The sequence below is a fragment of the Oncorhynchus keta genome, chromosome 26 (assembly GCF_023373465.1).
Source record: "Oncorhynchus keta strain PuntledgeMale-10-30-2019 chromosome 26, Oket_V2, whole genome shotgun sequence".
In the NCBI taxonomy this organism is placed as follows: Eukaryota; Metazoa; Chordata; class Actinopteri; order Salmoniformes; family Salmonidae; genus Oncorhynchus; species Oncorhynchus keta.
Window position 1 is genome coordinate 41,706,633 of NC_068446.1, and position 16,374 is coordinate 41,723,006.

Here is a 16,374-nt window from a genome sequence, read left to right on the forward strand (position 1 = left end):
GCACTCGAGGGTGCCGTCTTAACCAAACATGAATGCACAAATGTGCTAAAAAAATGCATTCTTTATTTTAAAAAGTATTTTCATTGCGAATGAGAGTGCTGCATACCTCAACAATTATATGAATATTTGCAATTTGGTGACAACACTAGAGGTGACAGGGTCCCAGAAAACAGACAACAAATGACACTGCATAATTTACAACATTTTAGTCATTTCGTTCGAGATCATTTGACTTTTTTTTATTATTATTAATTTTTTTTTAACCTTTATTTAGCCAGGCAAGTCAGTTAAGAACAAATTCTTATTTTCAATGACAGCCTAGGAACAGTGGGTTAACTGCCTGTTCAGGGGCAGAACGACAGATTTGTACCTTGTCAGCTTGGGGGTTTGAATTTGCGGTTACTAGTCCAACGCTCTAACCACTAGGCTACCCTGCCGCCCCTGTTTTATTTCTAATATTAAATGCTATTATCAAATCACCTACTGAGTAACAGAATAAACAAACAACCTCAAACTCAATTCAAAGTATTTTTAAACATTTTCTAAAGTCAGGTTTTGTGTTAATCTGACACATTTTAATCTGCAGCAGAGGCTCTATGAAAATGGTACTTCCTCCCGCTTGTTGTCCACAAAACAACACAGGGACTGAACAACTTGACCTGCAGCCACCTAGGCCTGGTCGTCCTTGGCTGGCGAGATATACACACATCCTGTGTGGTCGTCTCTCCTCAAGAACTGCACCAGAGTCGGTCTTTATCTGCTACCAGTCCTACAAACTGCCTGTATATACACGGAGTATACCAAACATTATGAACACCTTCATAATTGAGTTGAGAAATAAAAGGGGCTGTGTGATAAGCACATCAAAGATTATTAACGATAAGTAATTATAAAAAAGGCACTTCAACATGCCCATTTCACACCATAGCCTGCTGAATTTGCAAGATAACTTTTTTTCATTTTTTATTTTGGCACAAAGTAAATTGTGCCACTGACTCGCCCATGTATTGACGTTTCAGCATTGACTCAATGAAGAGTTCGGTGTTCGACTAGCCACGTGCAACATGCATGAGCAGTCACAAACCTGATAAAGTTAGCTGCAGGCGGATAAGCAATATCCGCCTTCGTAGTACGGATGAAGCCTGATCTGGAATTTGAAGCTAACTGAATGAAGCTGGCTAGCTTTGTAAAAACCTGAGTAGATCTAGCTTGCTTCGTAGTATAGACGGGTTGGTTGTTTAGCCACAAAACCGACACGTGCGCAACTATGGGGCAAAACAGATGGGTTTTGGCTTTGACAACACGTAAACTATATTTAGTCTCCACAAAGTTTTTTGAAAACATAAATACATTTGCACAATGAGAACTTGTTGTCTTTCAAATACATCTTTACAGTTGTTGGTTAGCTATCTAGCAAATGTTGTTTGCCATATTAGCATAGACATGAAATCAGTCAAAAACACCTCAAAACAAGACACGGAATAAATAACAAGCTACAACAAGCTGAAACCAGCCACCTACAAGTCCCCACATGGTAGCTTATTGTCATTGTTGTTAGCTGTCTGACCGATAGGTAACGATGCTTCGAGGGTGACTGTTGAGAGATGTGTGCAGAGGGTTCCTGGTTCGAGGCCAGGTAGGGGGGGGGGGCGAGGAGAGGGACGGAAGCACAACAGTTACACATGCTCAAGTTTATTAGTCGCAGTTTGTTATCAAAACGGCAGGTTTAGACAATATTCCACAGAAATAATACCATTGTGTAGATGAACGATATCAGCAAGTTGTGAGTTACAAGTAGTTTACTCCTACCCCTGATTCCGTTGGCATGGCTACAGGTAGAGTAAAGATGAGGAGAGGTTCCTAACAATGGGGGTGGATTGCATGCATAAAGTGTGAAATGGGGGAGGGTCTCACACTGTATAAGATATTCTGAGATGTACCTTTGAACTTTGCAGATAGGAAGCCTTCCTTCAAATCTTAATTTCTCACAATTTAGTAATAAATAACGCATTTATTCATAGGTTAAATACTTTATGTAAATACAAAATGATGGAGCACAGAATAATGTTTTATGATAGTGAAAAGCAAGGGTGCAACTTTGGTTTTAGAAGTGGGGGGAGGCATCATTTTTTAAATATATATATATTTTTTTTTTTTTTTTTCAGTCAGATAAACACTCCAAACAGCCTGCCCGACTGCTTGGATGCGTCTGCATGGTCCTAAAGCACACAGTTGCCTCGTTTTGTATCACATTCCAATGATGCAACTGTGTGGGGGGGACAAAAATGCAATTTCAGAATGTGGGGGTTGTGCCCTGGTGGAGGTTGTGAATGTTGTGCCCCTGGTGGGGGTTGTGAATGTTGTGCCCCTGGTGAAAAGCAAAAAAAAAAATATATATATATATATATATATTATTAGTGATCTTTCTTCTGGAACTCCATAGAACTCTGGAGTTATAGAATACCCACTAGAGGTCAGTCTAGAGCAAAAGGTTATGAAATCACCAGGTGAGCCCACAGTTGAGTTGTACAGGTGAAATATCGTTAATGAGAAACTTCTGTCGTACTTTTCATTCCCAAGTCCTCACAGTGCTTTACCAACCCTTTGTGAGAAATATCAGGAAATATCGGACTTGACTGCTTGTATTTTCCCCCACCACGCTGTAGTCAGTGCATTACAACATGTCACCAAGGAGTACTAGAAGTCAGTCAGTCAGTCAGTGTTGACATCATCCACACCCTTAAGGATCATCTGGAGCGGTGCTGATTTCTGTTGCTTACGCCTGAACAAGGAAGAGAGCAGGAGAAGTCTTGTAAAAAAACGACAACAAAAACTGAAGTCAAATGAAAGAACAACCTGGTCTCAAGAGTATTTCGTATTATTCTGTTCGTAATTTACGAGACACTCCATTTAGTATCGTATGTTAGGTTTTGTATGGTATGTATTCATTGGTGGATGTTCATAATCCATTTCATATATGTTCCAGATTTGTAAAACGTATGATATGTTACGAATTCTAATTTGTTGTGGCTAACATTAGCTAGGTAGCTAGTGTTAATGCTAACGTTAGCTAGGCTAGGGGTTAAGGTCAGGGTTGGCTAACATTAGCTAGGTAGCTAGTGCTAATGCTAACATTAGCTAGGCTAGGGGTTAAGGTCAGGGTTACGTTTAGGAGTTAGGTGTAAGGGTTAGGGGAAGGCTTAGCTAACATGCTAAGTAGTTGCAAAGTAGCTAAAAAGTAGTAGAAACGTTGCTAATTAGCTATAATGCTAAAGTTGTCCCTGATTACATACGCAACGCGCAACCTTTGTGTTGCGAGATGTTCGCGTGATACGCCCACCCATCCAACCCGACCAAATCACCCTCCTTTCGGTTTTGCCTTAAGAAACCTTCTGTCTTATGTAACCATAACGTACTAATTTGAGTGTGTCGGATTTACGTTTACTATCTTACTTCTAGTCTATGAGAACAGGCTGGAAAGATAGATACCCACACAATGTTGCGTTCAACTCACCTCATCTCTGAGCGCAGGGTGTTGAGCTGGCTGAGGACCTGGTCATTGGTCTCTATCCGTTCATCCAGATCTCTCTGTAACTTCCTCTTAGAGTTTTCCAGTCGCTCTATCTCCTCCTCAGCCCCATCCATCTGTCTCTTCACACTCTTCAGCCTCTGGTTCAACTAGGAGAGGAGAGAGGGAGTAACAGTCGGGGATGGAAATAAAGCTGGCCCGAGGCTAGTACTTTTTTATTTAGACCAGACTAGTGAAAAAGTACAAAACTAGCCCAGTAAAATGATGTCTTTCAGCACAACGCCTGGCCCAAATTCTGAACCTGAATATCATCCAGACTAGTAGAAAGTCTACTAGCCAGGCTGCCCAGCGCACAAAATCCTTAAAATTCCATCCCTGGTTACAGTTCGTTGTTATAATTTATTGATGATGTGTTGTTGTTGTAAATGTGTATGTCCTTTGTTGTGTCTGTAATGGCTGTATTAGAATTGATGTCTTTAGCCCCTTGACGAAGAGGAAGTTAGACTACATCGTTTAAAAAATAATTCATAGATGTTGTTTTTAAGTTTGTCTGTATGTCCATTGTAGTGTAACAGTGTTGCTACCATCCCTCTCCTTGCCCCAACCTGGGCTCAAACCAGGGACCCTCTGAAAAACACTCACGAAGCATTATTACCCATCGTTCCAACAGCTAACAGAACGTTACTTAGCTAGCCATTTCACGTCGGCTTCACTAGTACTTCACTGGTACTTCACTAGTACTTCACTAGTACTTCACTAGTACTTCACTAGTACTTCACTAGTACTTCACTAGTACTTCAGATTCTGGGTCAGCTATAAGAGCTGTACATAGGTAGGATCTCTATGAATTGGCCAATGCAAAGTCCACAATGAATGTGAATGACTTTGACCTGTGTCTACCCTGTAACACTTTATCTGAATTTGCCTCTTGACATTCAGAGACATTTGTACTGTCCGTTTTTTTGACTGTATTGCAACACTTATGACCTACAGTTGAAATGAAATGCTAAAGTAGTTATTGTGACTAAATTTTCCATGTTACCTGGTCATTCTGGTTCTGCATAGATATGTGCTCATCGTCCACCTGTATCGTCATCTCCTTCACTTTTCTCTCTAGTTTCCTGTTGGCTTGTTGCAGGTTGATGTTGTCTCTGAGAAGAAAATATGAAACCCTGTCAGACACTTATGATGACCATATAGCCCTCAACACCATTTAAACACTCAACCCTGTTAGACACTCAATCATAGCCCTCAAAACCATTTAAACATTCAACCCTGTTAGACACTCAATCATAGCCCTCAAAACCATTTAAACATTCAACCCTGTTAGACACTCAATCATAGCCCTCAAAACCATTTAAACACTCAACCCTGTTAGACACTCAATCATAGCCCTCAAAACCATTTAAACATTCAACCCTGTTAGACACTCAATCATAGCCCTCAAAACCATTTAAACAGTCAATCCTGTTAGACACTCAATCATAGCGCTCAACACCATTTAAACAGTCAACCCTGTAGATGCCTTGTCATTGCTGTAGTGATGGTGATGTATTTAAACCACAGAATTATAAACCAAGGGAATAATCTAACCTCCAGTATATTACACTACCAACTGTTACCAACTATTTCCACACCTCACCTCTCAGCTCTCCTCTCCCTCCAGCCTCCACTCTACCTCCCCCTCACCTCCCTCCCCTCAAAACCATTTAAACATTCAACCCTCCAGACACTCAATCATCCTCAACACCATTTAAACCTCACCCCTGTTCCACACCCTCCAGCCCCCTCTAAACCTCCCTTCCAGCTCACCTCCCTCTCCTCTCCCTCTCCAGCCTCCATCATAGCCTCCCCCTCAAACCAGCTTAAACTCTCCTTCCAGCCTCCCCTCTCCCCCGTCTCCTCGCAGCCATTCCCTCCAGCCTCCCCTCCACTCCCCTGCCTTTCACCTCTGTAGCCCCCTGGTGACCCCCACCTAACCTACCTCCAGCCTCCCCTATAAACCTCCCTTCCAGCTCACCTCCAGTCCTTTCCCTCCCCCTCCCTTCCACCTCACCTCTCATTTCTCCTCCTCCTCACCTCTCAGCTCTCCCTCCAGCTCCCTCTCCTCCCTCCCCTCCCCCTCCCTTCCACCTCACCTCTCAGCTCTCCTCTCCCTCCAGCCTCCCCTCCAGCTCACCTCTCCTCTCCTCTCCCTCCCTTCCACCTCACCTCTCAGCTCTCCTCTCCCTCCAGCCTCCCCTCCAGCTCACCTCTCCTCTCCCTCCCCCTCCCTTCCACCTCACCTCTCAGCTCTCCTCTCCCTCCAGCTCACCTCTCCCGTCCAGCTCACCTTTCCTCTCCCTCCAGCCTGCCCTCCAGCTCCTGGACCCTTCCCTCCAGCCTGGAGACCACAACATCCTGGTTGGATCTCTGGGAGCCCTCTAGATGAGACACCCTGCTCTTCAGATCCTTATTCTGGAGGAGAACAACAAAAGGGTGAGCACATATAAAAGAGACATGAAATGGGAAATGATTCAGGGGGTACCATATACAGCAGGTTTAACCACCAATGATTCAGGGGGTACCATATACAGCAGGTGTAACCACCAATGATTCAGGGGGTACCATATACAGTAGGTTTAACCACCAATGATTCAGGGGGTACCATGTACAAGCAGGTTTAACCACCAATGATTCAGGGGGTACCATATACAGCAGGTTTAACCACCAATGATTCAGGGGGTACCATATACAGCAGGTTTAACCACCAATGATTCAGGGGGTGACATACAGCAACTTCAACCACCAATGCAGAGGACAACATGTGAAGAGAGATGGGTGAGGAGGAGAAATTGAGAAAGTCCAGTACCTGTCTCTCCAGAGTGATCTTTTCACACTCCAGGTCCTGTTTGACTGCACTCTCCTGCAGCAGCTCAACTCTTATCAGCTCCATCTGTCAGCAGAGAAAACCATGTACAGACATTCACTACACACACACACACACACACACACTGATGAATACACTTTTCACATGAGAAAGGGACATTCCCAGTACATTGATGGACAGTTATCAAAACAGTGACGCTGTCAGTAATGGTTCATTCAACAAAACCAAAGGGAATAATGCATTTACTTTCATCTCCAGGATCCAAACACTGTCTCCTCTACTGCCAGTCAGACAGGACCCAAAGACTGTCTCCTCCCTCTACTGCCAGTCAGACAGGACCCAAAGACTGTCTCCTCCCTCTACTGCCAGTCAGACAGGACCCAAAGACTGTCTCCTCTACTGCCAGTCAGACAGGACCCAAAGACGGTCTCCTCTACTGCCAGTGAGAGACCGCCCTCTCCACCTCGCCAGTAAAGGGAGAATGAATAATAGGTGACATCATTGCTCAGAATAGTTAGCTCTTCTTGTCTTTTTGGGGAAACCAAAACAGAGTTGTGTCAATTAGTCTGAACCGATCTGCTCCCATGGCCTACTTCACCAGCGCACACACACACACACACACACACACAGCTGTGTCAGCATTTCACAAACATACTGTACACAAACTCAGTAAACCTGAGAACAAAACTGAAGAAAAAAAAAAAAAAAAAAAATGAACTTCCTTAGCAAGCAACTAAAAGGCAGAGCAGGAAACGTGAGCATTCAGACCTAAATGTGTTAATGTAAAGTCTGAGTCATCTAGCATGATTCTATGACCCAGTCTACATTGTATGCTTGTCTGTCTGCCATTGGTGGAAGAGGGCCCTGTGTGTGTGTGTGTGTGTGTGTGTGTGTGTGTGTGTGTGTGTGTGTACTGGCCTGTTGTTTCCATTGGTCCACTCTGTCCATCAGGAGATCTGCACTGTTCTTCTCCTCACTCAGATCACGCTCCAGATGGCTCACCTCACCCTGGGAAAGAGACGTGTAATACGTATGTAGTGCTTATGGATGTGTTATTTAAGGGTTATGAATGTTTTATGAAGTCCTTGTGTAGGTGCCTTTATGTATTTAGGAACATCTCGGTCCCGCATTTAAATTACTTTCAGCTTATAAAAGGCTTCATAAGCACTACATAAATGTGTTACAAAGCATCTATAACCATACTTCATGCTTTATAAAGGGTTCATAAATGGGGCGTAACTGTGTGACATAATCACCAGTGTCAAATGTGACATAAGTTTATAACCCACTATGTCGAATATGCTATAAACGTATGCTTAATAAAGGGTGGCATGTTGTGCTGAAGGATGGCATACGCTCTAAAGTGATGTCATACGCTCTAAAGTGATGTCATATTCTCTAAAGTGATGGCATATGCTCTAAAGTAAATGTCATACTCTCTAAAGTAAATGTCATACTCTCTAAAGTGATGTCATACTCTCTAAAGAGATGTCATACGCTCTAAAGTGATGTCATACGCTCTAAAGTAAATGTCATACGCTCTAAAGTGATGTCATACGCTCTAAAGTGATGTCATACGCTCTAAAGTGATGTCATACGCTCTAAAGGGATGTCATACGCTCTAAAGTGATGTCATACGCTCTAAAGTGATGTCATACGCTCTAAAGTATGTCATACGCTCTAAAGTGATGTCATACGCTCTAAAGTGATGTCATATGCTCTAAAGTAAATCTCATATTCTCTAAAGTAAATGTCATAAGTGATGTCATATGCTCTAAAGTAAATCTCATATTCTCTAAAGTAAATGTCATACTCTCTAAAGGGATGACATACGTTCTAAAGGGATGGCATACGCTCTAAAGTGATGTCATACGCTCTAAAGTGATGGCATACTCTCTAAAGTGATGTCATACGCTCTAAAGTGATGTCATACGCTCTAAAGTGATGTCATACGCTCTAAAGTGATGTCATACTCTCTAAAGTGATGTCATACGCTCTAAAGTGATGGCATATGCTCTAAAGTGATGGCATACTCTCTAAAGTGATGTCATACTCTCTAAAGTGATGTCATATGCTCTAAAGTGATGTCATACTCTCTAAAGCGATGTCACGTTAGTCACATTACACCTAATCTCGTTCTCAGACACTTCCGCCCAAATGGTCTGGTGGACCAACGCATCAAACTTGCCATTCATTAGATAGGGTGAGGGATCCAGCTCACCTCCTGTCCCCTCCCCTCCAGCTCTCCCCCTTTGAATGTACAATTGGAGGTAGCTACAGTATGTAATCTAACTCAACACTGAACTACTACAAAGTCATTTAAAATGACAATAAATAAAAGTTCCCTTACTTTTTTTTTTTTGCTGTCCAGTGGCAGCACAAGTGAGCGTTTGATTTACAAACTCATCACATGATCAGCGATATAAAAAAAAAGTCATTCCGGAATTTTGGAAATAAATAAATCAAAATGTTATTTGTGCGCTGAATACAACAGACGAAAGACCTTACCGTGAAACGCTGAATACAACAGACGAAAGACCTTACCGTGAAACGCTGAATACAGCAGACGAAAGACCTTACCGTGAAACGCTGAATACAGCAGACGAAAGACCTTACCGTGAAACGCTGAATACAGCAGACGAAAGACCTTACCGTGAAACGCTGAATACAACAGACGAAAGACCTTACCGTGAAACGCTGAATACAACAGACGAAAGACCTTACCGTGAAACGCTGAATACAGCAGACGAAAGACCTTACCGTGAAACGCTGAATTACAACAGACGAAAGACCTTACCGTGAAACGCTGAATACAACAGACGAAAGACCTTACCGTGAAACGCTGAATACAACAGACGAAAGACCTTACCGTGAAACGCTGAATACAGCAGACGAAAGACCTTACCGTGAAACGCTGTGAAACGCTGAATACAGCAGACGAAAGACCTTACCGTGAAACGCTGAATAACAACAGACGAAAGACCTTACCCTGAAACGCGGAATACAACAGACGAAAGACCTTACCGTGAAACGCTGAATTACAACAGACGAAAGACCTTACCGTGAAACGCTGAATTACAACAGACGAAAGACCTTACCGTGAAACGCTGAATACAACAGACGAAAGACCTTACCGTGAAACGCTGTGAAACGCTGAATACAGCAGACGAAAGACCTTACCGTGAAACGCTGAATACAGCAAACGAAAGACCTTACCGTGAAACGCTGTGAAACGCTGAATACAGCAGACGAAAGACCTTACCGTGAAACGCTGAATACAACAGACGAAAGACCTTACCGTGAAACGCTGAATACAACAGACGAAAGACCTTACCGTGAAACGCTGAATACAACAGACGAAAGACCTTACCGTGAAACGCTGAATACAACAGACGAAAGACCTTACCGTGAAACGCTGAATACAGCAAACGAAAGACCTTACCGTGAAACGCTGAATACAACAGAAGAAAGACCTTACCGTGAAACGCTGAATACAACAGACGAAAGACCTTACCGTGAAACGCTTACTTACAAACCCGTAAACAACAATGCAGTTAAGAAAATATTTACTAAATAAACTAAAAGTAGAAAAAAGTAACGATAAAAATCAACAATAACGTGGCCATGTACAGTCGGTACCGAGTCAATGTGCGGGAGGTACAGGTTAGTCGAGGTAATGGAGGTCATGTGAACATGTAGGTAGGGGTAAAGTCACTACGCATAGATAATAAACAGGTTAGTCGAGGTAATGGAGGTCATGTGAACATGTAGGTAGGGGTAAAGTGACTACGCATAGATAATAACAGGTTAGTCGAGGTAATGGAGGTCATGTGAACATGTAGGTAGGGGTAAAGTGACTACGCATAGATAATAAACAGGTTAGTCGAGGTAATGGAGGTCATGTGAACATGTAGGTAGGGGTAAAGTGACTACGCATAGATAATAAACAGGTTAGTCGAGGTAATGGAGGTCATGTGAACATGTAGGTAGGGTTAAAGTGACTACGCATAGATAATAAACAGGTTAGTCGAGGTAATGGAGGTCATGTGAACATGTAGGTAGGGTTAAAGTGACTACGCATAGATAATAAACAGGTTAGTCGAGGTAATGGAGGTCATGTGAACATGTAGGTAGGGGTAAAGTGACTACGCATAGATAATAAACAGGTTAGTCGAGGTAATGGAGGTCATGTGAACATGTAGGTAGGGGTAAAGTGACTACGCATAGATAATAAACAGGTTAGTCGAGGTAATGGAGGTCATGTGAACATGTAGGTAGGGGTAAAGTGACTACGCATAGATAATAAACAGGTTAGTCGAGGTAATGGAGGTCATGTGAACATGTAGGTAGGGGTAAAGTGACTACGCATAGATAATAAACAGGTTAGTCGAGGTAATGGAGGTCATGTGAACATGTAGGTAGGGGTAAAGTGACTACGCATAGATAATAAACAGGTTAGTCGAGGTAATGGAGGTCATGTGAACATGTAGGTAGGGGTAAAGTGACTACGCATAGATAATAAACAGGTTAGTCGAGGTAATGGAGGTCATGTGAACATGTAGGTAGGGGTAAAGTGACTACGCATAGATAATAAACAGGTTAGTCGAGGTAATGGAGGTCATGTGAACATGTAGGTAGGGGTAAAGTGACTACGCATAGATAATAAACAGGTTAGTCGAGGTAATGGAGGTCATGTGAACATGTAGGTAGGGGTAAAGTGACTACGCATAGATAATAAACAGGTTAGTCGAGGTAATGGAGGTCATGTGAACATGTAGGTAGGGGTAAAGTGACTACGCATAGATAATAAACAGGTTAGTCGAGGTAATGGAGGTCATGTGAACATGTAGGTAGGGGTAAAGTGACTACGCATAGATAATAAACAGGTTAGTCGAGGTAATGGAGGTCATGTGAACATGTAGGTAGGGGTAAAGTGACTACGCATAGATAATAAACAGGTTAGTCGAGGTAATGGAGGTCATGTGAACATGTAGGTAGGGGTAAAGTGACTACGCATAGATAATAAACAGGTTAGTCGAGGTAATGGAGGTCATGTGAACATGTAGGTAGGGGTAAAGTGACTACGCATAGATAATAAACAGGTTAGTCGAGGTAATGGAGGTCATGTGAACATGTAGGTAGGGGTAAAGTGACTACGCATAGATAATAAACAGGTTAGTCGAGGTAATGGAGGTCATGTGAACATGTAGGTAGGGGTAAAGTGACTACGCATAGATAATAAACAGGTTAGTCGAGGTAATGGAGGTCATGTGAACATGTAGGTAGGGGTAAAGTGACTACGCATAGATAATAAACAGGTTAGTCGAGGTAATGGAGGTCATGTGAACATGTAGGTAGGGGTAAAGTGACTACGCATAGATAATAAACAGGTTAGTCGAGGTAATGGAGGTCATGTGAACATGTAGGTAGGGGTAAAGTGACTACGCATAGATAATAAACAGGTTAGTCGAGGTAATGGAGGTCATGTGAACATGTAGGTAGGGGTAAAGTGACTACGCATAGATAATAAACAGGTTAGTCGAGGTAATGGAGGTCATGTGAACATGTAGGTAGGGGTAAAGTGACTACGCATAGATAATAAACAGGTTAGTCGAGGTAATGGAGGTCATGTGAACATGTAGGTAGGGGTAAAGTGACTACGCATAGATAATAAACAGGTTAGTCGAGGTAATGGAGGTCATGTGAACATGTAGGTAGGGGTAAAGTGACTACGCATAGATAATAAACAGGTTAGTCGAGGTAATGGAGGTCATGTGAACATGTAGGTAGGGGTAAAGTGACTACGCATAGATAATAAACAGGTTAGTCGAGGTAATGGAGGTCATGTGAACATGTAGGTAGGGGTAAAGTGACTACGCATAGATAATAAACAGGTTAGTCGAGGTAATGGAGGTCATGTGAACATGTAGGTAGGGGTAAAGTGACTACGCATAGATAATAAACAGGTTAGTCGAGGTAATGGAGGTCATGTGAACATGTAGGTAGGGGTAAAGTGACTACGCATAGATAATAAACAGGTTAGTCGAGGTAATGGAGGTCATGTGAACATGTAGGTAGGGGTAAAGTGACTACGCATAGATAATAAACAGGTTAGTCGAGGTAATGGAGGTCATGTGAACATGTAGGTAGGGGTAAAGTGACTACGCATAGATAATAAACAGGTTAGTCGAGGTAATGGAGGTCATGTGAACATGTAGGTAGGGGTAAAGTGACTACGCATAGATAATAAACAGGTTAGTCGAGGTAATGGAGGTCATGTGAACATGTAGGTAGGGGTAAAGTGACTACGCATAGATAATAAACAGGTTAGTCGAGGTAATGGAGGTCATGTGAACATGTAGGTAGGGGTAAAGTGACTACGCATAGATAATAAACAGGTTAGTCGAGGTAATGGAGGTCATGTGAACATGTAGGTAGGGGTAAAGTGACTACGCATAGATAATAAACAGGTTAGTCGAGGTAATGGAGGTCATGTGAACATGTAGGTAGGGGTAAAGTGACTACGCATAGATAATAAACAGGTTAGTCGAGGTAATGGAGGTCATGTGAACATGTAGGTAGGGGTAAAGTGACTACGCATAGATAATAAACAGGTTAGTCGAGGTAATGGAGGTCATGTGAACATGTAGGTAGGGGTAAAGTGACTACGCATAGATAATAAACAGGTTAGTCGAGGTAATGGAGGTCATGTGAACATGTAGGTAGGGGTAAAGTGACTACGCATAGATAATAAACAGGTTAGTCGAGGTAATGGAGGTCATGTGAACATGTAGGTAGGGGTAAAGTGACTACGCATAGATAATAAACAGGTTAGTCGAGGTAATGGAGGTCATGTGAACATGTAGGTAGGGGTAAAGTGACTACGCATAGATAATAAACAGGTTAGTCGAGGTAATGGAGGTCATGTGAACATGTAGGTAGGGGTAAAGTGACTACGCATAGATAATAAACAGGTTAGTCGAGGTAATGGAGGTCATGTGAACATGTAGGTAGGGGTAAAGTGACTACGCATAGATAATAAACAGGTTAGTCGAGGTAATGGAGGTCATGTGAACATGTAGGTAGGGTTAAAGTGACTACGCATAGATAATAAACAGGTTAGTCGAGGTAATGGAGGTCATGTGAACATGTAGGTAGGGGTAAAGTGACTACGCATAGATAATAAACAGGTTAGTCGAGGTAATGGAGGTCATGTGAACATGTAGGTAGGGGTAAAGTGACTACGCATAGATAATAAACAGGTTAGTCGAGGTAATGGAGGTCATGTGAACATGTAGGTAGGGGTAAAGTGACTACGCATAGATAATAAACAGGTTAGTCGAGGTAATGGAGGTCATGTGAACATGTAGGTAGGGGTAAAGTGACTACGCATAGATAATAAACAGGTTAGTCGAGGTAATGGAGGTCATGTGAACATGTAGGTAGGGGTAAAGTGACTACGCATAGATAATAAACAGGTTAGTCGAGGTAATGGAGGTCATGTGAACATGTAGGTAGGGGTAAAGTGACTACGCATAGATAATAAACAGGTTAGTCGAGGTAATGGAGGTCATGTGAACATGTAGGTAGGGGTAAAGTGACTACGCATAGATAATAAACAGGTTAGTCGAGGTAATGGAGGTCATGTGAACATGTAGGTAGGGGTAAAGTGACTACGCATACATAATAAACAGGTTAGTCGAGGTAATGGAGGTCATGTGAACATGTAGGTAGGGGTAAAGTGACTACGCATAGATAATAAACAGGTTAGTCGAGGTAATGGAGGTCATGTGAACATGTAGGTAGGGGTAAAGTGACTACGCATAGATAATAAACAGGTTAGTCGAGGTAATGGAGGTCATGTGAACATGTAGGTAGGGGTAAAGTGACTACGCATAGATAATAAACAGGTTAGTCGAGGTAATGGAGGTCATGTGAACATGTAGGTAGGGGTAAAGTGACTACGCATAGATAATAAACAGGTTAGTCGAGGTAATGGAGGTCATGTGAACATGTAGGTAGGGGTAAAGTGACTACACATAGATAATAAACAGGTTAGTCGAGGTAATGGAGGTCATGTGAACATGTAGGTAGGGTTAAAGTGACTACGCATAGATAATAAACAGGTTAGTCGAGGTAATGGAGGTCATGTGAACATGTAGGTAGGGGTAAAGTGACTACGCATAGATAATAAACAGGTTAGTCGAGGTAATGGAGGTCATGTGAACATGTAGGTAGGGGTAAAGTGACTACGCATACATAATAATACGCACAATAGAAAAATGTCAATAACCATTCGTGATATATGAAAAAGAATTGTCTAAACATGAACAATGATTCATATTTAAGTGACTTTTGAATTAAACTTGTGGTTTTAAAACATGTACCAAGGTCAAATAAATGCCCCCAATGCAAATCACTGTATACAGAATACATATTGGCTTATACAGCAAGAACTATTCTATAATAATAATATATGCCATTTAGGACGCTTTTATCAAAGCAGTCATGTGTGCATACATTCTACGGGGTGGTCCCGGAATCGAACCCACTGGCGTAGCGCCATGCTCTAAACTGAGCTACAGGGTTCAGCAGTAAAAGGATTGTAGGTAAACACTCAGTAGGGTCTGTAGAATGTATATGTGGTGTCATTTCAGGGGGCTGTGAGTAATACGGAGAGTTGCTGGACTTTTAATCCACCCATTCTATTGGCGGCCGAATCACATCGTGTGTCTTACTGTGTGACAGACAATCCGCTAACCAAACACCACTGAATTAAAGGGCAACTACACTCAAAAATCAAAGTTTCTTATATTTTTTTCTCTCAGTCCTCATAGGTCATCCTTAAATGTGGTTTAAGCATTGTTGTGGGCACAGAAAATCAAATTTTGTTGTTTTCTATTTAAAAAAACAAGCAAAAATGTAAAGATTGAAAAAAAAAAAAAAATAGGGTAAACTCCGAAAAAATGTAGGAAATCCAAAACTGAATTTGGAGAAAACGTTGGCAAAAAATATAAATAGATTATAAAAGGCCCTACCAACGTTTTTTGCTGTGTTTGACTGCACTTTAGAGTGTACTTCATCCTGTAGCAAAGCATTGTGGGGGAAGTTGAGGTCAGGTCAAATATTGACTAAGCAGCCAGGAGGGAAAGAGGTTGGTGCCATCCTAGAAATGTTTTAGTGAAATATAATATATAGAATTTAGCAGACGCTTTTATCCAAAAGAGACTTCCAGTCATGCGTGAACACATTTTAACGTATGGGTGGTCCCGGGAATCGAACCCAATATCCTGGCGCTGCAACGCTCTACCAAGATGCATGACAGGGTTATAAATGCTTTGTGAAGCCTCAATTTATGATTTATTAAGCTTTTTTTTTTTTTTTTAATTTAACCAGGCAAGTCAGTGAACAAATTATTTTCCACGGCCTGGGAACAGTTTAACTGCCATATGATTTGTACATAGGTGGGGTTTGAACTCACAACCATTCCGGTTACTAGTCCAACGCTTTAACCACTAGGCTACCCTTTATAAAGCATGGCATTCCATCCTTATAGATTATTTGTAACATATTTATGTAGTTAAGTTTATGAACCCTTTATAAAGGCTTTAGTTATAGATGATTTGTAAGGCATTTATGTAGGCTTATGAAGGCTTTATGAGTGTTTATGAAGGCTCTAATGAAGGCTCTATGAAGGCTCTATGAAGGCTCTATGAAGCTATTAACTATTAAGACATTAGTTATATTTGTACAGACTGGTCCATCAACTCGGACTGTTCTGTTTACAAGTGAAAACAGGACCATTGACCTTTCAGTATCAAACAATGGTGAGTCAACAGTGAAGTCAATGTTTTGCCATCAGTTAACAACAATTACATTTTTCAGCGAGGATTAGCCAGCGCTGTGCTTTTCCACTCCATGTCAGTCTACAGGTATAAATAGAGGCAGGTAAACAACACAAAGCAGACATAGCATA

General features: G+C 41.9%; 1 protein-coding gene across 4 annotated transcripts in view; it reads right to left on the reverse strand.

Annotated features, from left to right (window-relative positions):
* Nucleotides 1–1,676: 1,676 nt before the first annotated feature.
* LOC118373231 (cingulin-like protein 1) overlaps nucleotides 1,677–16,374 on the reverse strand; it is a 38,819-nt gene continuing 24,121 nt past the window's right edge. For all 4 annotated transcript variants that reach the window (XM_052480900.1, XM_052480897.1, XM_052480899.1 and 1 more), the window contains exons 15-20: nucleotides 7,317–7,406; nucleotides 6,381–6,464; nucleotides 5,862–5,986; nucleotides 4,572–4,680; nucleotides 3,515–3,678; nucleotides 1,677–2,782 (exon numbers count right to left, since the gene is read on the reverse strand). In XM_052480900.1, coding sequence (XP_052336860.1) covers nucleotides 2,713–2,782; nucleotides 3,515–3,678; nucleotides 4,572–4,680; nucleotides 5,862–5,986; nucleotides 6,381–6,464; nucleotides 7,317–7,406 — 642 coding nt within the window. In that variant the 3' untranslated portion in view covers nucleotides 1,677–2,712. The remainder of the gene's footprint in view (nucleotides 2,783–3,514; nucleotides 3,679–4,571; nucleotides 4,681–5,861; nucleotides 5,987–6,380; nucleotides 6,465–7,316; nucleotides 7,407–16,374) is intronic.